The sequence below is a fragment of the Triturus cristatus genome, chromosome 9 (assembly GCF_964204655.1).
Source record: "Triturus cristatus chromosome 9, aTriCri1.1, whole genome shotgun sequence".
NCBI lineage: Eukaryota > Metazoa > Chordata > Amphibia > Caudata > Salamandridae > Triturus > Triturus cristatus.
In genome coordinates this window covers 744,418,167-744,442,629 of record NC_140592.1, presented here as the reverse complement: position 1 = coordinate 744,442,629, position 24,463 = coordinate 744,418,167, and the positions used below count along the sequence as shown (strand labels likewise).

At 44.0% G+C, this 24,463-nt stretch overlaps 1 protein-coding gene across 1 annotated transcript in view; it reads right to left on the bottom strand.

The window, feature by feature from the left end:
* Positions 1-24,463, bottom strand: part of OTUB1 (OTU deubiquitinase, ubiquitin aldehyde binding 1) — a 67,596-nt gene that overhangs the window by 16,303 nt on the left and 26,830 nt on the right. The window contains exons 4-6 of the mRNA XM_085626017.1: positions 22,664-22,782; positions 14,753-14,837; positions 13,045-13,239 (exon numbers count right to left, since the gene is read on the bottom strand). Of these exons, the coding sequence (XP_085482143.1) occupies positions 13,045-13,239; positions 14,753-14,837; positions 22,664-22,782 (399 nt within the window). The remainder of the gene's footprint in view (positions 1-13,044; positions 13,240-14,752; positions 14,838-22,663; positions 22,783-24,463) is intronic.

The window sequence follows — 24,463 nt, the reverse complement described above, 5'->3', positions numbered from 1 at the left end:
TCTACAAATTTAACTTCCGGCCACTTGGACATATAGTCAATCAAAACTAACACGTATTTAGGAGAAACCCCCAAGCCACTGAATGGACCAGCCACATCAAAAGCCAGTTTAAACCACGGTATCTCCTTGACTGCAACGGGACTGACGGAGGACGGACAGGTTACCTGAGATTTGTCACTCAGCACACACGCACCACAATCCCTGACACAATGCTCGATGGACCTATCAACACCTGGCCACCAAAAATCTTCTCTCACCCTCCGCTTCATAGCTCGAATACCCAAATGACCTTCATGGGCTAGGTCTAAAACTTTCTTGCGTAATGACAAGGGAACAACCAGCAACCCACCCCTGCGCAAAATCCCATCAACCAGGGACAACTCGTCACTAATTCTCGAATAGGGAATCAATTCCTCAGGAATAGCAGTACTGTTGGGCCAACCCTGAATTACCAAATCAACTACCCTGCAAAGCTCCACATCTTCAGAAATGGCCAGTTTCCAATCCCCTTCAGATAAGGCAGCTCCCGTATCAGCAACAGTACTGACCGCACACACCATTTCCACAAAGTCAATAGCAGGTTCAGTAACACTTCCAGAAAGAGGCAGCCTGGACAAACAGTCAGCCACACAGTTCTTCACACCAGCAACATACTCAAGGCAATAATTGAACTCATTTAGTCTGTACTGCCATTTAGCAATGCGAGGTGTAGCTCTACCACCACCTTTGGTGGTAAACAGGTCTACCAAAGGTTTATGATCAGTTCTGAGAATAAAATTGTTACCCCACAGAAAATTACGAAAATACTGTACACCCCACCATAGCGCCAACGCTTCCTTTTCGATGGTAGAATAGGTTCCTTCAGCACCACGAAGTGTTCTGGATGCAAAAGCAATAATTTCTTCCCTATTGTCCGATCTCCTCTGCATTAAAACAGCACCTAGACCCACATTGCTGGCGTCGGTTGTGACAATGCATTTGTCATTGATGTCAAAAAGTTTAAGTGGCTGTGCCTGTACTATAGCCTCCTTGAGTAACCTAAAATCAGACGCACATTGCTCAGACCAGTTATACTTCACATTTTTCTTAAGAAGACTACGCAAACATACAGTTCTGTCTGAAAAGTTGGGTACAAATTTAGCGTAATATTCAACTAGCCCCAGAAAAGAGCGTAACTGGTCTTTGTTTATGGGTTCAGGTGCATCCTTAATGGCATCCAGTAACTTCATCTTTGGTTCTACACCCTTAGCAGAGATATGGTGACCAAGGTAATCTACCCCATCTTGCAGAAACTTACATTTATCCCTTCTTAACGTCAGACCACTAGATTTGACTATGTCCAAAACGTGCTTAACTCTGACATCGTGCTCCTGTATGGTCTTCCCGTGAATAAGAATGTCATCCTGGAAAAACACCACTCCCACAGTGTTCCTGAACAAGTTTCCCATGAGACGCTGGAACACTGCGGAAGCTGATGCCAACCCAAACGGCATGCGTAAATATCGGAAAGCTCCATCAGGAGTCACAAATGACGTAAGATGTCTGGAGTCCTTGCACAGTTCGACCTGGTGGTATGCAGAAGATATGTCAAGAGAAGTAAAATATTTGGCACCCTCCAAAGTCGACAACATCTCATTAATGTTGGGTAGAGGTTGTCGATCCACCCAGATGCACACATTCAGATCGCGCAAGTCCACACACATCCTAAGGGACTTATCGGCCTTACGCGCTAAAACAATGGGTGACAACCACTCAGACCCTTCAATAGCTTCGATCACCCCCAATGCGCATAACCGTTCTAACTCAAGCCTCAATTCCCCACGCATACTGAGTGGTACTTTCCGTACCTTGTGCGCCACAGCCGTTACACCATCTCTGAGGACAATGCGGTGCTGAAAACCCTTAAGTTTGCCCAACTTCCCACTAAAAACCTCAGGATAATTTTTAATCCAATCACTCTCAACACACACATCCGTCGTGATAGTATGTACAGGAGGAGCTTCTGAAAGACTAGCATAGTATTGTATAGCCTCCCGTTTGGACAGCACCATGTCGGCGTGATTAGGATCAAGGATGATCCCAAGTTCGCCTTGTTCATGCCAACCTAACAAATTCGCACCTTCTTCCACTATGAATATAGTACCGCAAATACACTCACCCTTGAATTCTAACTTTCCCTTGAATTTGCCTAGTACCTTCACTCTTTTGCCACCATACGCAAAAATTCTTATACAGGAGTTGACTACCGGAATACTGCCCAAACCTTTAAAATCCTTGACATTAACCAGAGTAAAAGGGGAACCGGAATCAGCAAGAAACTTCATGCCGTTCCCGTTCACATTTATAATACACACAGGACTTTTCCTTCTTTGACCCTCTCCGATAGAAGCTATCTCTACAACCCCTTCTTCTTGTATAGATGATGAAGACAACATTAATAATTCGTAGCGCTCATCATCCTCATACACGCAGTCCTCTTCTATGGCCCTCACAGTACGAGGAGGTACTCTCTGCGGTACAGTTGCCTTGCACATCCGTGCTAAGTGTCCTTTCTTCCCGCACTTGAAACAAGTCTGATTTATGGCATAACAAAACTTGAAGTTTCCCAGATGAGAGGTGCTACCACAACGATAACACGAAGGATGTTGTTCAACTCTCGCCTTGGGGAAATTGGACACAGATGGTGTCCGGGAAGCATTGACGTTACTACTCTTGGCTGGTTTAACAGAAGCTTTTGTGGTGACCAGCTTGACCTGAGATGCAGAAATGGTTTCAGATGACGATACAGGTGTATTTAACTCTTTCATGCAGAGTTGAGAATGCTCAACACTTTGCTAAGATAAGAGCAGTCTCAAGATCAGGATCATCAGAGGATAAAAGCTTCTGTTGGACTTTCTTGTCACAAGTACGCTCAATTAGCTGATCACGAATTATTTCATCACGAAATTCTCTATAATTACATTTGAGAGCCAAAATTCTGAGAGCAGCAACAAAGTCGTCAATGGATTCACCAGGCATCTGCGCACGCTGTAAAAATTTGTGCCGTTCCAGAACTACATTGCGCTTGGGATTAAATCTTTTATCAAGAGTTTTTACCAGGGAAGCATAGTCATCGACAATTAGTGCATCCCCATCTTCACCACCACTGGTGCACGTCCACACCGACTCCAGAGGTAAAGTTTGCAAAATTGACCTTGCCTCAGCACCTACATTGTACATTAGTAAGGCCTTCTTTTTCTTGGATGTGAAAGTGTCACCATCGATTGCCTCCAAATAAGCCTCAAAGGTGGCCTTCCATTGTGGCCATAGCATAGGAGGAGGACCAGGTAACTGTAAAAATGGAGGTGGAGCAGTAATATTATCCATTGTCAATCTTGCGTGGGTGAGTTGCTGCCACTAAGATTAACACTATGCTGCAAATGCCACTTAGGAATCCTTCAACTGCTACAAAAAAATGTCTTTTAGCGAGAGAAAAGAAAAAGAAAAAATATATAATACACTAGTTAAACTTCAGAGATGCTCTCTTGAGCTTAAGGATGATTATATGTGCATATAACTGTATATAGTCATTCCTGCACAAGCAAAAGTGCTTTCCCGTGAACAAGACTGTACATTTCCCCAAGATTAAAGAATTGTGGGTAAAAATATTCCTCCATAATATTGCTCCATATGCAAAATATTGCTCCATATGCCATCTCAACAAAAAAAAAACTGCAAGGATAAACGCTGAACTCCAAGCACAGCCTTTATCTAAAGCGCATGCTTCAGAACATCCAGTTGCCAAGGTTACTGTACACAACCAGGCGAGGAACGTCAGAGCGTGACGCTCGCGCTTACGCCGCGCGCCGATCTACGCGCCGAGCAACACCAAAAGAAGGGGAAAGAAACAAACACTCTCACCGCCGACGATCAAATCAAATCTGGAGGAAGAGCAGCAGAGAAAGCAGCGGAGGGAGACTTCAAATCCGGCAATCCCAAAGCTCGACGACGCTCAATTTTCTCGAATTCCCGCCGTTACAACAGCAGTGCAGGCAGAAACGGAACCACAGGACCGATGAAGGGGGAACCGAGAGCCGGACCAGCCCGTCGCCAATGAAAAGAAGATACGACGTAGTAAGGTAGAGCTTCTTTATTCAGGTCCAGACGCTCTGATTCCCCGGCAGCAACTGCCAACCCCGACCGCTCCACATTCCCTGCACGGAACCTTCATTCCAGGTTCCGTGCAAAGAACCCGAACGCGGTAAGAACCCCAACAGAAGGTTAAAGTAGAGAAGAAGAATAGCCAAAGAAAGCTTGCTTGAGGAGGGATACATTTGATTAAGTTCATAATATTTGTCCGTGTTAAAAAGGAAAAAGTAGGCACTTCATAATGCCAACTGGGAACAGATGCTATTAGGTATCTCATTCAAACATACCACCAAGTGTCGAAGACTAGTTCAGCACAGCATTGGTAGGAAACGCATCATGGTAGTATGAATAGATCCAAACGATTGTTGGATAAATACCTGGAGGAAATGTGTAGCAGTGGGCACTCTGAATTACCAGTCAGTTCAATCTGTATGTAACGAGCTACCAGCAATCATAATTAAATCCAACTGTTGACTGGAGAGCAAGGATTTATGTGCTTTTATTTAGTCATGTAATAAGTGAACATTTCCCTGAAACTTGGAACGGTTCAATTATAAAGCCAATTTTTAGGAGGATGATTCCTCTGCCTCGAAAAAGTATACAGTTATAAGTCTTATGGATTTAGGTGTAAAGGTTTATGCAAAGATAATACTCAACCCTATGAAAGATTGGATTCAAATCCAAGAATTAATCCAGATTAAGCAAAGTGGGTTAAGCAGGTCATTCCATAGCGGACCACTGCTTTAGCTTACAGAAAACTGTATGGTAGTCAATGGAGGTAAGAGGTAAATTATTTTGCTGTTTTTTACCAACTTCTGAGTGGCATTTGAATTGGTCAACCTAGACATACTATTAAAGAAATTGAAAATACTCCAGGGTTTATCATCAATATTGCAAGAACTCCGAACGGGGAATTGGTCATGGGTGGAATTGGATTTAAGTACCTCCTTGTCTAAAAAATATTCCAGTGGTTCTTAACCGTTTCCAATTCTCTGTACCCCTCACACAATCATTACTGGAATCCGTGGAACCCCACAGAATATGAAATCTGGGGGCTCCCACAGAGTTATTACTGGAAGGGAACTCTGGACTAAGCAAATTCGATGTTTTAAATAACAAAACAATGAAAAACAAAGAAATATTTTATTGAATTCCCACATACAAAAAACACACAATTTTAATAGGAAGGTTGGAGCTTTTCAAAAGTCAATTAAGGCAACTCATTGTCTATACTATTTTCTATTTGATGCACTTGCACTGCCTCACAAATCAATCTGAAGATACCAACCTAATTTCTGGTCTTGAATCTCAGATTCCTACACATATACAGAACCTTTTAAGATGTTCAACTTTACATATTGCTTCTTTATTTATACACACTTTAATAATCTGTTTAAATAACTTTTGTAACCAGTTGGGGACCCGCTTGAGTGATCTTCGTGGACACCTATGGGTTCCCGGAACCACAGGTTAAAAAGCGCTAGTCTACATCAAGACTGTTTTAGCCCCCCGACATTTTTCCCACTTTGTTTACATGATCTTCCCACTACCCTGTTAAGAACAACTTTCTTTTCACGCAGGATGGGAAGCCATGATGTTCTAGGTTTTCTGTACGCATCCAGCATTGTAATTATAGACTTGACTCAACTAGGACTCTAAAGGAAGTTAAGAGTTTTTTATAAATATTGCAAAATAAAATGGAAATTATTGCTATGGACAAGACTAAAACAACGTTAAGTCCTTTCATTAGTATGTTGGTTAAATTAAAGTGGAGGGCATCTTACAGATATTTAGGCATGAATTTTAATAAGAAAGTATCCTGGAATATGCTTATCGGTATTCTAAAATCACGAGCTTTATCAATCATTACCAAGCTACAGAAATTGAGTAGCAATTTTGATGGCTCCTCTTTACCACCTGCTTTTGAAGTGATGGTACAAACCAATCTATTATATGGTGGTGAGATCCTCTGTTTGTGTGGAAAACAGGATTCGAATTTGATTGAAGGGGAACACTTGAAAATTCTGTTGAGTCTATCTACATCTTCAATGTTTCAAGCAATAGAGTTGGAAACCAGTTTAACCTCAGGGCATTGTACAAGTACACTGTAAACCGTAAGACTTTGGCATGGATGTGTAAATTCCATGCATGTTAAAATTGCTATATTTTGCAGAGATGAAATTGTGAATAGTGATTTAAAGTGGGCTCAGAGGCTGGGAGAGCAGTTGGTCGTAATTGCAAAGCAGTTTTCTCTAGAAGCCTCCATATTAAGAAAACCAAGTCTGTAAAAACTTTAATTGTGCTCTAGGGTTGAAGTTGTTCCTAAGAAATATGATTTGATTTATTTAATAGGGAAGAGATCCATTATATTTTTAAGAGATTCATGGAAATCAGATAGTTATTTCCTCATACTTACCCTCTCCTGAATCCAGAAAAGAGGCCTCCTATTTAAAAAAGTTTAGAATGGACTTAACCCATTTTTTACTCCCAGTCGGAGTTAGCAAGACCCGTAGAAGAAATGATGGGATTTGTAAGGAAAATGCTACTTACCAGTATGCATCTGTTCTTGGCATGTAGAGCTGCAGAGATTCATACTAATGCATAGATCGCCATCTGGTGTTGGGCTCGGATGCTTGCCCCTTATTGTCTTGGAAGACGTCTTTTGTAGTCACGAGATAGGTGACTCCTCCCTAGGACGATAGTGCGCATGGGCATCGACTCCATCCTCAGATTGTTTTTCGCCATGATGGAGTTTGTAATAAACAGAAAAGATGTCCATGTGAATGTATCCAAGTAAGATAACACTGGAACAGATGCAGGTTCCGGGGACGTGGGTGGGTGTATGAATCTCTGCAGCTCTACATGCCAAGAACAGATGCATACTGGTAAGTAGCATTTTCCATTCCAGGCATATGAGCTGCAGAATTCATACTTGTGCATAGACTGTACAGCAGTGTCTCCCTTAGCGGTGGTCACCTGTATAAGTTGCAGTGGTTTGAAAAAGTGTCTTAAGAACAGCCTGGCCTACAGAAGCTTGTTGCTTCGCCTGCACATCTACACAATAGTGTTTGGTGAAGGTGTGTGTAGTAGACCATGTCGCTGCCTTGCAAATGTCTTCTAGGGGAATGTTCCCTAAGAATGCCATCGAAGCCCCTAGTTTGCGTGTTGAATGCGCCCTAGGGGGAATTGTTAATGTGCGTTTAGCTTTCTGATAGCATATTTGAATGCATTTGACTATCCACCTGGGAATCCCAGCTTTGGAGATGTGGCTGCCTTTATGAGGTGGAAAGAAAGCTACAAACAGTTGTTTTGTTTTTCTAAAGCCTTTAGTCCTGTCGATGTAATAAAGTAAAGCTCTTTTGACGTCAAGCATGTGAAGAGCTCTCTCCGCTACAGAATCAGGGTTTTGGAAAAACACTGGTAACGCTACTGATTGATTAAGATGAAAAACAGAGATTACTTTTGGAAGGAATTTAGGATTAGTTCTAAGAACCACTTTATTACGATGTATTTGTAAGAATGATTCTTGTATGGTTAAAACCTGGATCTCACTTACTCTCCTGAGAGAAGTGTTTGCGACAAGGAAAGCTACTTTCCATGTAAAGGAACTGTAATTCACATTTGTGTAAAGGTTCAAATGGGGGAATCATGAGTCTAGTAAGAACAACGTTTAGGGTCCACACTGGAGAGGGTGGCAGTCTGGGTGGAATTATCCTTTTAAGGCCTTCCATAAAGGCTTTAATAGCGGGTACTCTAAACAATGACAAATTTTGTCTGTTTTGTAGGTAAGCGGCAAGGGCAGCTAGATGTAATCTTATAGATGAATATGCAAGATTACATCTTTGCAAATGTAGTAAATAGCAGATGATGTTTTGGATGGAAGCATCTAGTGGGTCAATGTTGTTGTTAGTGCAGTAAATGACAAATTGCTTCCATTTGGCTTCATAGCAAGCTCTAGAAGTAGAACGTCTGGCCTCTTTTGATAATGTTCATGCAGTCGGGTGGGAGGTTAAGGTAACCTAACTCTAGGACTTCAGGAGCCAGATTGCTAGATTCAGCTGTGCTGGATCTGGGTGTCTTATCTCTCCATGGTGCTGCGTCAGTAGATTTGGGGATAGACGTAGTTTCTGGTGTGGAACTACTGAGAGTTCGAGGAGTGTTGTGAACCATGGTTGCTGTGCCCATGTGGAAGCAACTAAGATCATCTTGAGAGACTGTTGTTTGAGCTTGCGTACTACTAGCGGAATGAGTGGGATTGGCGGAAAAGCGTATGCAAATCTGCCTGACCAGTTCATCCATATTGCATTGCCCTTGGACAACGGGTGTGGGAACCTGGCGGCGAAGGTTGGGCATTTTGCGTTTGCGTGTGTGGGGAACAGATCTATGTCTGGGTGGCCGCACCTTGGAAAAAGGGCTGAAGAACGTGCGGCTGGAGTTCCCATTCGTTATAAGTTGAGTCTGACTACTTAACAAATCCGCAATCGGATTGCTTACTCCTGGAAGATGTTCTGCCAGAAGATGTATGTTCTGTGGAATGGCCCATCTCCATATGCTTTGCGCTAGATGAGACAGCTGCAAAGAATGTGTTCCTCCTTGTTTCTGTATGTAATACATTGCACTCATATTGTCTGTCCCGACTAGGACAGTCTTGTTGAGAACTTGGAATGATTTTAATGCTAGAAACATAGCCAATAATTCTAGGTGATTGATTTGGAGCACTTTTTGTTGAGCAGTCCACTTGCCCTGAGTTGTGTGGTGTGGTGTAGGAGATGGGCTCCCCAGCCGGTGAGCAATGCGTCCGCTGTTAGCACTATCTGTGGAACTGGCTCTACGAACAGCCGCCCTTTGGAAAGGTTGTGTGTGTTCCACCCCTGCAGAGAGCGATGTGTGCGGCTGTCCACCAACACCAGATCTGTAAGTTGACCTTGAGCCTGGTTCCACTGACGTGCTAAGAATTCCTGTAAAGGGCGCATCTGAAGTCTTGCGTGAGGCACTATGAAAATGCAAGAGGCCATCATTCCTATGAGCTGCATAAACACTGGAGCTGGGAGAGAGTGTTGGGTTTGAAATTTTGTGATAAGGGTTTGCATACTGGCTATCCTGGCTGGATTGGGGCATGCTAGAGCTTTAGAAGTATCTACTGTGGCTCCTAGATACTGATGAAGGTAGTAGGGCTGAAGGTGCGACTTGGTGTAGTTTACTGTGAACCCCAAGTTGTGTAGTAGCTGAATTGTTTGGCCAGTGTGGTGAACACACTGGTTGTATGACTTGCCTTTTATTAGCCAGTCGTCCAGGTATGGAAATACATGGATCTGCTGCCTTTGAAGGTGTGCTACTACTACCGTAAGACACTTCGTGAATGCCCTGGGTGCTGTGGTGACTCCGAAAGGGAGAACCTTGAACTGATAATGTTGGCCGCCCACTGTAAATCTTAGATATTTCATGTGAGCAGGGTGTATGGGAATATGGAAGTAGGCGTCCTTGAGGTCTAATGTGGGAAGGAAGTCGCCTTGTTGAAACAGTGGAAGGACTTGTTGAAGAGATTGAGAGGTCTCAGGTCCAGTATTGGTCTGCGAGTCCCTTCCTTTTTCGGGATTAGGCAATACAGGGAGTAGACCCCTGTTCCTTGATGCTCTATGGGGAGTGGCTCTATTGCATGCTTTTGAAGCAGTGAGAGAACCTCCTGTCTGAGGAGTGCCAGATATTCCCGAGGACATTGGACGCTGTTTGGGTGGTATGTTGGGGGGAGAGTAAGTAAGTTCCAGGCAGTAACTATACTGGATAATTTGTCTTACCCACCTGTCTGTAGTGATGGAATTCCAGGCAGGTAGGAACTGTGAGTCTCCCCCTCCGACCGGAGTGAAATGGTCTGGAGGGAGTGGGGGGGTGGGGTGGGGGGGGAGAGTCACTGTTTGTTAGTGGGAGAGGCGCGAGTGTCGTTACCTCGGCCTCTTCCCTTGTTGTTATTTCCCCTGTATCCACCTCTAAAATATCCCCTGCTGGGTAATGTTTGTGTGGGGTTTTTATAGGAGGAAGAAGCAGTGTCTGTACTGATGGGTTTTGGATGCGCCTCTATAAAAGGAGCGGTGAAAGGAGCCTCGTGAAGATGGAGACTGTAATGCTCCCATGGATTTTGCAGTCTCAGTGTCTTTCTTCATTTTTTCTAAAGCGGTGTCCACTGCCGGGCCAAAAAGTTGTCCTGATTGAACGCCTGATTCAGGATAGTAGTTTGCACTTCCTGTTTGAACCCAGAAATGCGCAACCAGGCATGCCTTCGTAGTAACACACTAGTGTTGATTGATCTGGATGCAGTATCTGCTGCATCAAGGGTGCATTTAATGGCTGCGTTGGTGATCAACTTGCCTTCCTGAATCAGATCATTGGCTTTGGCCTTGTATTGATCAGGCATGAGGGTCTCAAGTTCGTCGTAGTGAACCCTATCGTATCTGGCAAGTAATGCTTGTGCATTAGCTATCCTCCAATGATTAGCTGCCAAGGAGGCAACTCGTTTGCCTGAAGCATCTAGGAGGCGAGATAGGCTTTGGAGGAAGAACTGGAGAAGAGGGTCTTAAAGGTGAAGTTGCACAGTCTCTTTTCTTCACAGGCACCTCAGGGATGTTTGGGGTGTCCAATTTCCTCTTCTTGTGTGGAATGCTGACAATATGGCCTGTTTTATGGTCCTCTGGAGAGTTTTTTGCTTCGGATCGATGGGATCCAGCAGAAAAAGTTATTCCTCTTCGATAGTAGTCTTCGGCGCCGATTTTTTCGGTTCCGAATGTGGTTTAGTTTTCGGATCTGGAGCCTTAAAAGGGGTTTTTGTATCCTTCGGCTTCGGTGTCATGTCTGAAATCTTTTTTGGATCCGAAGGTTTTCGAGGTGTCTTCGGTTCGCGGCCTTGTGTTCTTTGGGTGCCGAGGCCTTTTTGGAGCCCACGTGAGTAGGATGTGTTCCCGCTTTTGGTGCCAAAGATGTTTTTGGGGCACTGGCGTGCAGCTTGCTCAGCCCCGAGCTGCCGGAAGGGTTTTCCTTTGTCTTCGGAGCCGGGCCTGGGGGCGGGGCTTCTGATGTTTTCTTTCGGTCGCGACTAGGGCCTTCAGGCGAAGTCTAGACCGGAGCCTTTTGCTTTTCGGGTGGGGTTGGGGCAGTTGTACTCACTCGTTGACCTGGAGTGATGTGGTCATCAGAGTCGGAGTCATCTGCTTCGGATACAATGTCAAGATCATCCGAATCCTCTGCCTCTGGAACATCGGGGCCTTCATCGAAGATGTCCTCTGGCAGCGGAGCAGCCCGTTGCGCCATAACGTGTCGTCGAGCCCGGTGATCACAGATAGTCTTCTTGGAACGGAAGGAGGCGCAGGCTTGGCAATTGTTCTCCACATGCTCGGCGAGAGACAGAGGTTGCAGACCCTGTGTTGGTCGCTCTGTGGGAATTTAGCTGCACACTTGGGGCATTTTTTAAATGGAGTCCTTTCCATTAGCCGTAGGCCCGAATGACGTCAATAGGCCAAGCGGCCCGCGTCGACGACTGGAATCGAGTTTGTGAGTTAGCGCGTCAAAAGGCACGCGAACGAAAACAATACGATGGTTTGCACGTTGAAAGGTTTGGAAAAACACGGTACCGAACAGGAGCGCTGAAGTTACATCCGAACCCGATGGTGGAAAAAAACAATCGGAGGATGGAGTCGATGCCCATGCGCATTATTGTCCAAGGGAAGAGTCGCCTATCTTGTGACTACAAAAGACTTCTTCCAAGACAATACAAGGTGCAAGCATCCGAGCCCAACACCAGATGGTGATCTATGCACAAGTATGAATACTGCAGCTCATATGCCTCAAACATGTGGGTTAGGTGTGAAATGTATCAATTCATATATATTGATGGATTGTTTGTTTTAATAATATTTAAGACTACATTTTTTAAAGCCGGTTTTAATCACATACGGTATTAATTGGCACTTGCGAGCAATTGAGTTTTTTGTTTGAATTGCAATTGTAGATATTATTTGTGAAGCCTGAAGATTTTTATTAGCTTTAAAAGGTCTGTGGCATCGGACTTTGGATTTGAGATTAATATAATCTGACTTATGGATGTACATTGTGTGCATTTTCATTTCATGGACTATGGTAAGCCCCTAATAGATAGCCAGGCTATGAAAGTATCACAAAGACATTAAACACAAAACTTCCCAGAATCTGACTTAGTCGCTCCTTAGAAGAGCTATGAGATCATTCATCGCACCACTTGCCATCCCAAAGTGAAGACCTTATGTGGATGGTGGTCACCTCTGGATCTGAAGTGTCAGCATTTGAATTTCTTCCACCATCAGGAAAGAAGGCACTCATTTCCACTTGAGCAAAATGGTGGGAAAAAAGTTCTTTAACTTGTGGGGTACACATTGTTCTCACAAGGAACAACCCCAACAAGTAGTTTGCTCTGTAGCAACAGACTCCCTACATATTATTCTTGTAGGGCAGAAAAACCCACTCATGATGCACAAGCTAAGGCTCAGTCTACCTACATGCTGGAAGAGGTCAAAATAATGTAGATATACAAGGAGAGACCAGATTATGTTCAGGTGACCTTGCAGGCTAAGTGAGGTTGTGCACAAAAAAAACGAAAGCATATCTTTTGGGGTTTGCAAAGTGATTCCTCCAAAAGCCTTGAGTAGAAACGTGACACAGGGCATATGAACAATTCAACAAGTGAGAGAGGATCCTAGGACAACTGAGTAGAAAAAATAAACCTCTTAAATGCTACTTGTTCTGAAGGGACATGGAGGGTGAGGGCAAAGTACTTTTCTCATGACAATATATAGCAACTGCCTTGGTTGCATTAGGTATCTGCAGTGAGCTTCTGCTATATGCCCTAGCATTGCTACAGAGAAGTACAAGGCAAGAACAGAGACACAACCTTACCTGTTGGCAGAACTCCTTGACAGTGCGACCACCCTCAATGAAGTGTTCGAAGAAATGGTGCTCCCGTTGCAAGTATCCTGAGGTCAGCAATCGAAGGTACACCACCAGGTAGTCTGAGATGCCTTGGTCATTGAAGGCGGCAAGCAGGTCGGTCAGGGGCACGCGCTTTTCCACTAGCTCAATGAGGTCCATGAACTGAATGAAGAGACACACATTGGAGGAAGACACTGGAGTCACAGATTCAAACATGTATCCAGCCCCTGCATCCTCCCCACCCCACACTCACATCCCTTACCATCTAGTGTTAGTGCTTGAATATAAGACGTTGGAGGTAATCTGGGGCTGGCGTTTGTAGTCACTGGTTCAAAATGAACCCTGACAAGACCGAAATGATGTCAGTGGGAGTCAATGAGGAGATAGGAAACTCAACCTTCTGGCGCACTAAAGGGATTGACTGTCCTAGGTGTACACCAGTGCTGAGAAACCTAGTTTCTTTCCCTCTCTCCTCAAAAGTTCAGAACGTACACCTGCACAACTACTCCAATAAAAGCAACTACGAAAAATCATGCCTTGCCTCATACCATCATGGCATAATGGTAGTCACAGCTTAATCAACTTTCTTCTGGTCCAACAATGAATGATTGCCTATAGCCACGGGTCTTAGCTCAGACAACCGTTTACAAGCTGGGATTACCTACTTCCTGCATGCTTTACTACTTTGCCAGTGAAGATTTAGCTAGGTTTAATGTTTTATATGCATTTTGTGTACATTTCCTAGTGTTCTTTTTTTGTATTCCACATTTGTGACATCTCAAATGCTTACTGTAGGTTGGTATTGATGCAGGTGAGGATGGGCTGGCGGTTGTAGAGAGCCACAGTCATTTTCCATAAGTGAAGGAGCAATTCCTAATCTAATTTTCTTTATGCTTTTCACTGGGCTGAATTCTTAACTTGCATACTATAATGGACAAAAGCAGCCATTTCCTTAGATATGTGAAGCAATTATCTATTTATGCTTACCTTCTATATTGTGCTAGTCCTCCCAGTTATGCATCTGAGACCACTGTGACAAGATGTACAGTTTTGGCTCTCGGAATTTAGGAAAACCAAGAGATTTCTACATTTGCATTAAAGGGTACTGGGTTTCTAAGTTTGATTTTTTTTGTCCATGAAGAGGGGAGAACTATGAGACTACCTGATCAAACGCTGACGCAATTAAACAGGTGGTACAACTGGTTCAATCCTCCATTAAAGTAATCACACAACACAAGAAAAGAGTGTGGAGACAACCATGGTGCAAAATGGTTCAAAGGTTGCTCTCACCTGAGGAGATGCGAGTTATCAGAGAACAGAGAGATACAGCTCTTTCTGACAGTGCAGTTTGTTATATTAGAGAATCTTATAAAGCGCTTGTATACCCAACAAGGGCGTTTTGGGGATAGATGAGTAAACAGAAGCTGGAGAGAAGCCAAGAAAGAAAGTTTTAACAGAAAGAGAAGAGCAATGTTTTTAATGCCTACCAGAAGGCCAACAGATTGGGCAGAGTTTTAATGTGTAATGGAAGAGCATTCCATGCCCTAGATGCACTGAGCACAAAACTACGGCCAATCGCCAAAAGAAAACACACAGAAATGCAGTAGGACAAACAATGGTGGCTACTTCCTTGCAAACTCTGCCAGACACCCCTACCATTCTCCATGGGACTCACGGTATTGTGGAAATCTTCAATGGTGAACTCTGTAAAGCCTTGGTTTACAAGATCCTCTTTGCTTTTGGCCGCTATTATTTTGAACCTGGAGACAAACAAAAATACAATGACACAAGAGTTGACTTTTTTGACAGACATGTTCTGAAGTAAGGCCTGCATGTTGTCTCTGTGTGCCCCTAAATAAAACCATGCCCTTTGTATGGTCAGGTTAGCAGTAAGAAACCTCTGTCTTACACCCACCTCTGCTCAAAATAAATTGATGTTTGTGCAATACTAGATTACGGTTTGGCCACTTAAACTTCACATGGCTTTCTTTTAGAATCTAAATGTTCATTTTCTTCTCTTATAGGTAAACTAACCAAAAATTATCAATTTTCAACTCTCACTTCTGAAAAATGTTGTGTCCTTAATTGCACCATCTTCTCTTCTTTGAACTGTTCATTCAAATGCTCCTCTCACTGGCCTAACACATTGCTAGGTATCTTCTGCCTCTCCAATCAGTATTTCACACAAATCCTTCTTTGGTACTAGGGGCCAAAAAGAAGGCTAATTCTCCCCATTTTAGCTTCACTATATTGAGAGCACAACAATTTATACTTTGAGCCTAAAAAGAGCCGATCCTGCTCGCCCGCACTAGGGTCCATCCTGTCTTAATCTGGATCCAGGCAGGTTCAAAATCCACAAAGTGTGCATGATGCTACCTGAAAAAAACTCTGATCAGGAGGCAGGCAGGTATGTTCACCAATCTGGGTCTATAGGAGTGTGGTACACATGGCCACTGATGTGCCAGACTTGTGGTTGATATGCCACAGCGTGATGTTATCATTTGGATCGTACAGAGACAAGACATTGCACAAGAGATTGTAACATTCTCTGAATTTCCAGGGCTTTGATAAAACTTCACTGTACAAAAGCTAAGTATTATATAGCCATTAATTAATCTTGGTTTCCAAGTAAACAACTTAATTTAACGTCTCACTCCGAAAAGCCCAATTGAATGATGAAAACAATTTTGGGAAATGTGTTTTCCAGTTTTTTTTGTGTGTTCTGGCAGAGGGTAAAGCCTGAACTGTGTTATAATGTTAGCTGATTCAGAATGGAATCATTACTGAAAGAGTTTACAAAGCTAACTCGGGTGACTGAGGTGAAATTGTAAAAGTGCAGTTGCAAAAGTTGAGTACTGTATTCCTGCGAAAGACAGGCTTGACAAGATCACGCTACAGGTGTTTATAAATTTGATTATCTGCCATGGTTAACCACAGGACACCAATTCAGCCCCACTGAAAGGAAAGAAGTGCTGGCCCCATCTCCATCATGACTGTCAGGCCCAACCAGTGGGCGCATTACCAGTAATGGGCATCAGTAATGCAATTTAGTTTTCCAAAAGGAACTCAATGGCAGAAGAAAGGCTGAATTCTGCTGAACACTGGGCACATCAGGAATCGAAGAGAGGGTGTAAGCAGCCAGGCCTTTCCTTTAGTCCACCCACCATCACATTCAGAGCTGTTGCTGGAATGAGTTATTTGACAGGAAAATGAATGTATTTTCAAAAACGGACATGCTAATTGTTGGACCAGGCCCTGCAGGGTCATCCACAAACATTTTGCCTTTTATCCTCCCTTTCTTTGCTGAATTTGTTTTTGTTGGCCATAGGACTCATTGCTAAAGGGCTTGTGAGCTCCCATTAAACATGGTAGAATTGGCTCGGATACTCAATTGGCATGTTTAAATTACTTATAAGTCCCTAGTAAAGTGGCACTACATGTGTGCTGGGCCTGTTATCTAAATGCTGCTAGAAGGTGTGCAAATGCAAAAACAACAATTGACTGGGGGAGAATGTATGCATTGTCAGCATTCCGTCCATCATTTGTTTGTTGTAACGCTTTTCGCCCTAAGTGGGATGGGTATTCCCAGACGTGGGACCCGTGCTCACTACGCCACTGGAGTCAAGCTATCCTGGCTGATGACGGCTGATAGCCAGAAACCGGTCCTAGGATGCTTGATTCCGGTCCAGGGAAGACATGGCTTGGCAGTTCGGGCTGGACTGTTCCCATGAGGCACAGGGTCAAGACTGATTTGCATATGGCCATGTCTAAACTGGGGTGGTGTAGTGGGCAAAAGAACGATGGATTTAACCCAGATCTCTTGACTGGGGGAGAATGTATGCATTGTCAGCATTCCGTCCATCATTTGTTTGTTGTAACGCTTTTCGCCCTAAGTGGGATTGGTATTCCCAGACGTGGGACCCGTGCTCACTACGCCACTGGAGTCAAGCTATCCTGGCTGATGACGGCTGATAGCCAGAAACCGGTCCTAGGATGCTTGATTCCGTTCCAGGGAAGACATGGCTTGGCAGTTTGGGCTGGACTGTTCCCATGAGGCACAGGGTCAAGACTGATTTGCATATGGCCATGTCTAAACTGGGGTGGTGTAGTGGGCAAAAGAACGATGGATTTAACCCAGATCTCTTGACTGGGGGAGAATGTATGCATTGTCAGCATTCCGTCCATCATTTGTTTGTTGTAACGCTTTTCGCCCTAAGTGGGATGGGTATTCCCAGACGTGGGACCCGTGCTCACTACGCCACTGGAGTCAAGCTATCCTGGCTGATGACGGCTGATAGCCAGAAACCGGTCCTAGGATGCTTGATTCCGTTCCAGGGAAGACATGGCTTGGCAGTTCGGGCTGGACTGTTCCCATGAGGCACAGGGTCAAGACTGATTTGCATATGGCCATGTCTAAACTGGGGTGGTGTAGTGGGCAAAAGAACGATGGATGTAACCCAGATCTCTTGACTGGGGGAGAATGTATGCATTGTCAGCATTCCGCCCATAATTTGTTTGTTGTAACGCTAGAAGGTGTGCAGTACTGGTTGTGCCACCCACTTAAGAAGCCCTTTAAACATGTCTCAGGCCTGCCGTTGCGGAGCCTGTGTGTGCATTTTAAACTGCCATTGCGGCCTGGAAAAATAAACCTTTTGCCAGTTCCAAACCTTACTTTTTAGGTTGAGCCTGGGCAGCGCATGCGCTGCTCCGTGAGCCATGCTGTATTGAGTTAGGGATCTGAAGCCCCACCCACTCTCCACCAATATTTTTCATTGGTGTGTGTTGCCTTTTGTAAATGCTGGCTTCTGAGTCGTTAATAGGCTTGTTAGTCCCTCCTTTGTAACGCTTTATCTTCATTTGAAACCTCCCATGGCGACTGCCCCTTTTACTCCTGTTGCGACATAGTATGTTTTAATTTGTCTGTAAGCCCTATTTTCTTTAATGGGTTTTGCTCTACTGCAGGCACGGCGTGCGTTCCTTGCATTCAGTGTGCTTTCACTTTCAAAGCCGCCTGGATAATGGCGGGCGCTTGTTTGCAAATCCATAGGTCTTGCATTTACAAGAGTTTAAGCTATTGGCATTGTAAATTCACGTCCAAGGTCCTTGCATCTCGCCGACGGTAGCCTTGATGACCGTTCACATCGCAGCTCCTCGGAACCAGCGCATCGCCCCAACTGCGCACTGCATCCTTGACGCTGGACTTTGCATTGCAAGCCCCGTTGACGGAATCCTTAGCAATGACGCAACAGGGCCTGGCACCGCAGCCTTGCTGCTTCTTGGAACCGACGCAATGCTTTGGCTGCCTGCACGCGCTTCTTCGACGCCGATCCACACAAAGTGCTGCAACCAGGATTTAAGGAACTTTGTTCAGCGGGCCTAATAAATCTCAACAAGTTTCAATTTAAAAAAACTATTAAAATTGATAGTTGAACGATAACTCAAACTGAGTTGGAGATAATTATTGCTATGATCGAGCCTTTTGTGCCAGAGGGCCACATGATGCTTTGGCTGTTAAAACTTAATTAGTGAGGTGGAAGCATTTGAGATTGATAAGCTTTTCCATGGCATTTCTGTTAGTATACTCTCTTGAATCACCTGGGTGTCACTACTGATAATCCTGCTTTGGGTTATCATAGTGTATTGCTAACATATTTGCTCACTATTTTACAGTGATATAATCTGCTAGCAGTTCAGGATGACTTTTCATTGAGCAGCAGTAGCTCTCACTATAGAAATGACTAGAGACCCCTGCTTTAGGGTCTTGTGAGTCAGACCTTCAGTCTATCCTATAATGCTCCAATTCAACGGCGCTCAGATCCAAAAGACGTTTGGCAAGGATGATCTGTAGAAAAAAGAATAAAATAGGAAAGAGATCACATTACTCAGTGGGATCAGGCTGTTGCTTAAGTTGTGTTCTATAGATCGCTCTCCTGAAGCGGACACCATTGCTGAGGACTTGGACAAAATATATATTGTTGAATACTGTTACATTTGGAGTCCACGAAAAATCAAAGGGCAAGAATAATATCCCCTTTGATTCAGACTGCTGTATTAGTAAGGGTTGCCTGCAGTTCTCTGTTGGCCAGTGATAATTGCATCGTTCAAGTCTGAATAAATCAAGGTATAAAATATAAAAGTTTTGTCAGAAAAAAGAAAATCGGCTAAAGAGCTGCATAGCTGTCTATTGCAGAGGCACCGATGTCTGGCAACAGTCAATTGCGTTGAGGTGTTTGGTTGCAATTGGCCTATCCTGACCTACATTTACTTGGTAAATGTGGAAGTCTCACTTGCTTTGTTTTTCTTCTACAGACCATAGCAAATTACAGCATTGTTATAGCATCGTGGACCAATAGCTTGATTGGCATTATAAATTAGAATGTGGCCCAGATAGGATTCTGAACTCTAATCAAGAGGCCTACTGAGTTCTGGGCAGCACTGTACTTACTACTCATTCTGGAAGAGGAAGGTTCAGGCTGTGTTCCACCTTTGATCTCCCCGGAGGCCATATTTCAGCCAGGGTTAGGTACAGATCACAAGATCTACATGCTGGTTTCTCATGTGGAAGTCAACTAAAAAGGTAGCACTCGACTCAGTGGGTCAGTGTCGCTTGTGGATCAAATTGGCATCCTTGAGGATTCCCTATGCCCTTACATTGTTAATAAAATCATTTCATTTGGGTATATTAGCAAAGATCTATGTGTGGGAAAAGACTAATTGGCCAACAAGCCTGTCGTTTTAAAAGGACTCCAGCAAGGGTGTGATTTGACTCCCTTGCTTTTGGCCGAATTCCTTCTGGACCATGGGAGGGTACTATCACACACAAACAGGTTTGATACACATCAAAATTCTGCTCTCTACAGAGTATTTAGTTCTGCTAGACACCGCTCCAGGTGTCAGTTTAGCATTAAACTATCAATGTTGGACACCACCCATAAATTCAATGACTAAATAGTGAATATGGCCAAGACCTAAGAATTGGGCAAAAAAGGTAGATTTTAAATGGATTTTTGAGAGGCTCCCCGCTGTTTTGCTCCTAAAGAACCACCCTAAGCATCTAACAATCTTAATTGGAAATTCGCACACCGACGCAGCAATGCATTAATTGTATTTCACGTCCTAATAAGGTAGACTTTCAGATATGGAGTAGTCACGTTGACCATTATTTGAGGCCTTTCACAGGGAAATCTGTAACAGGCAAGCTGCTGAAACCAACTCATCTTATATAAACTGAAAATGTACCTGGATTCACCATAATCCGATTAAAACTGCCTAGAAACAGAGGTGGAGACAAATACAGACTCGTCCTACAAGAGAAAAATGGGCCTAGGCCCTGGGGCTCTCTATAACATGCTTACAATGGAAGAACATATGGTCTGATGTTCCCACCTTGATTAAGAGTGTACAAAACATAGAGCTGATGTACAAGATAATGATGCATTGACACCAGCACGATTAAAGCAAATGTATAGCACTGCAGATGGCCCGTGCTGGAGAGGATGCGAGCCTGAGGGTGATACAATACAAGTCTGGTAGTCGTGCCTGAAATTAAAGATATTCTGGACAGAGATCCTTAGTCGTATTTGTGGGTTAATATAATACCATCTACGACCAAACCCGGCAGTATTCATCCTGGGCATCCACCCAGCGGAACTTGCACATATGACAAAAGGGGACAGGAGACTTATAACAAACATGTTACTGGCTACTAAACAATTATTAATGTTGAAGTAGAAGTCTGTCTTCCAACAATGCAGGAAAGGGCATGGAGGCTTTGAACACTGCAGGCCATGGAGAAGTTGCCATGGTCACTTCTCAAAATGATCCACAAATTCGACAGCCAGTGGGATCCACTGGTTGACTATTTGTTGAGCAGGGGGCGTGATGTGATCACCAAGAGCCCTACAAATGACAACTTGAGGTGTGGGAATTTGTATGCTGGAACTTACTATTTAATAGGCATACAAGGAATAATTGTAGCACAGTTAATGAGAGTATACTTCACTTCCTCACGTTTGATTTTTGGTGGTGTGTGTGGAGGGGGTATCTTTCAAATTGCTAATGACTTGTTTAGGTGAGTTGCTGAGCTATCATTGTAATTGTGGAATTGTTGCTACTCCTGCTTCTAAGTTCAAACCATGAAAATAATAAATTGTTGCTGAATATTAAAACAAAATTGCCAAGAAAACAGTGCAAGTAGTTGTCGATTCTATAAAGTGCCTTTTATTCATTTTGAGTTAATCCCTACAGCCTCTTACTTTTTTTTCCAGGAGTTTCATATGGCGCAAACTTGACCCAAAGGTATCAGAGTGCTTTACATGAGCACCAGATGCATTACACAAGGACACTTTCATTTAGTTAGGCATGCAGAGATTAAGTGGTTTGCCCAGAATCACAGGATGTTGAGCGTCATTGCCGAGACTCAAACCCGGTTCCCCAGATTTGAGGTGGACTGTCCTAGCCGTCAGGCCACAACCTCTACCGTACTTGTATTTGGAGCACAAAACGCTGCAAGGAAGTTGTGCTAGAATGATTCCATCAGAAATAACTTATTACTTTCCTACCCCAACAAAACTAGAAGACTGTATTAATGCCCAGTTTCTCCATTTCTATGATGGGATTATCACGGAACCACAGCAAACTGTGACAGATGCAGTCCTGCTGACCCTGACCTCCATCCTGCTTCGGAAGATAACTAGTGCACTGTGACCTGCTTCCTGACATCCTTGGGATAGCCTAACCTCCAGATCAAGGTAGGCTATACCAATTGATCTGGTAGAATGGTTCTCCCGCTATGCTCTCTGTAATATAGTATTAGATACAGATAGGAGTAAGCAAACATTAGCAACAATTACCTTGGTAAAATTGTTCATATTGTTTACCATTCTAACAATGCTGATTACAATAACATGCCTCATCTTTCTAATAATTGTAGCTCATGCTTTTTATGCAAGAATCCTATATTTTCAATAAATATTTGAAAATGCATTGTCGTATCTTTGTTGTGTTTACCTTGGCCATGCAAGAGTGACCAAACGAAAGGGTTAGATCAGTTTCCACGGTTTCCTTAGGAATCAGTGTCATGTTCTGAGGTTGCCAACATCTATTACCCTGGTCAGTTTATTGCTTGGGTGTGTTACTGTGAGCTAGCCGAAACCTACCAACACTTACCGATGGTATACATGGCCTTAGTCTCTATACTAGGAGGTTCGTGTTGGTCTTTTACACAGTCCTGCTATATTTGTATTACACTTCTAAACCTAACGCATATTCTTTGTATTGAGCAGACACTTTCTATTAGACAGTTGACCTCTCACTGATACCAACTATTCATTCAAACTTGAGCCAGAGTAGGGTTTAGAACAAAGTCAATGTATGAGCTCTCCTCTTGCAGCTGTTAACTGTAGCCTCACTCTTTCCACCGCCTTAAGTCAGCTCACTGCCCTCAGCCAACACCATAGTCAAACCAGCAACATACTTCTACTGTAAGCCAGGTGTCAGTGATGTACTTGTGTTTGCCATGTATAAAAAACACATTCAGCCTCACTTCAATCCTCTTCAAACCCCTGACCGCAGCAGACACACATACCGTGCAAGCTCTTTGCTGTCGTCCAATAGCGACTCCAGGTGAGAGAAGCCAAACGCCCGGTAGAAGCAGTTACCATCAGGTCGGGTTTTTCGAATGTGTGTGTATTTTTTGTGCAAGTCCTGCAACCAAAAACAGAAAGGAATGGAGGAGTGAGCAAAAGAACATTTTTAAATTTAGGTTATTTCATAAAATTGGCCAAATTAACTTACATTTCATTGCCTAGAGCAGAGCATAATTCCTGCCCCCATGAAAGGTGAGAGCAACAGCACAGAGACCAGTATCAGTCCACTCACAAAGCTTGGACTAAAAGGGGTCTTAATTTGGGGAAAGGAGTTGGCCTAACGGCTAGGGCGGTCAACCTCAAATCTGGGGAACTGGGTTTGAGTCTTGGCAATGACGCTGAACATCCTGTGATTCTGGGCAAATCACTTAATTGCCCCGTGTCTAATAAAAAAAAATGAATGTGTCTTCATGTAACACAACTGGTGCTATGTAAAGAGCTCTGATACCCGATACCTTGGGGTCAAGTTTGCGCTATTTAAAACTCCATAAAATCAAATAAAAATGCTATTCTACAAACCTCTGAGCAACCTTTAAGCACTGAATAGGATCAATATGTACTTTAGCAGGGTGCTGACATATCTGAAGCGGAGGAGCATGCATGTAGCACGGTTGCAGAAAACCCACTTGAACGCTAAAGAGGGGGCTTCCCCTCTGCAGGCGTTGGAGGGGTCAGGGGGTGTACACCCATTTCAAATTAGATCGCGCTCCCCTCCCCTACTTCATTACTCCCCAACCATCTGCTTGGCCCGAAAATTTACCTCTTGGCAACGCCCCTGCTGTCTGGTGGATGGTTGGCGACATCGCCACCCATAGGACCGGGCCTACTCCTTACACTCAATGTATGCACTCCATGTGCGCCTCAACACCTTTTAATGCTCACCTGACATACTTGGGATGATCACGTCCATTAAATACTTGTCCAGGACTATATCCAACCACAACCTCGTGTTGTGGGCTTTAAATTGGGTGGGACACGCACCTTAATTCCCAGTTGGTGCCTGAAGGTAGCAAACTATGAGGATCTTCCAAGACAATCTGGGGGGGGATTTAGCATTATTTTGATAAGAACGCCAGTTCTGCTTCTACTCCACTCGCGGAGCCTTCCACATTGTTATTTGGAAGCAATGCCGGCAGGAATCTGCAGGGGTACGGAGGACCCTACTGAGGGTCATTGTTGATCATGAGCAGCCCCAGAGAGATCTCTAGCAACTACGACTGGTGACACCCGACCTACATAAGGTACTGCTGGAGGCAAAGGAGCACCTTTGCTGTTTCGAATACAAAGCCTATATGGTTAGGTCACACACTGAAGTTGACAGAACAGGTCCCCTGCTGCCATGGTTGTCCAATCCCACACAATGTGGTTAGCTGACTCTGGTGTGGGTCAAGTCGAAAGGTGCCCGCACATATATGCAAGGCGAGATATACCAATCCTTAGCTGAATTTTACTCCAGACCGTACGCAGCTAGGGATAAGATACGGAACTACACCATCCATGAATGATTAACCGATCTTCCGCCAGAGAAGCTGACACTGGAGGAGGAGGAGTCGGTAGGGGAGGATACTTCAGGGAAAATCCAGGCTGAATTCCATCGAATGGCCCGTGGGAAGGTTCCGGGGACGGATGGCCTCCCGGTGGAGTTCGATGCCACTTATCTTGATCACTTATCTTGACTTCCTTGCCTCCCCACTTACAGCAAAGTTGTTACACTCACTTTGCTGGAGGTCCTTATTGTC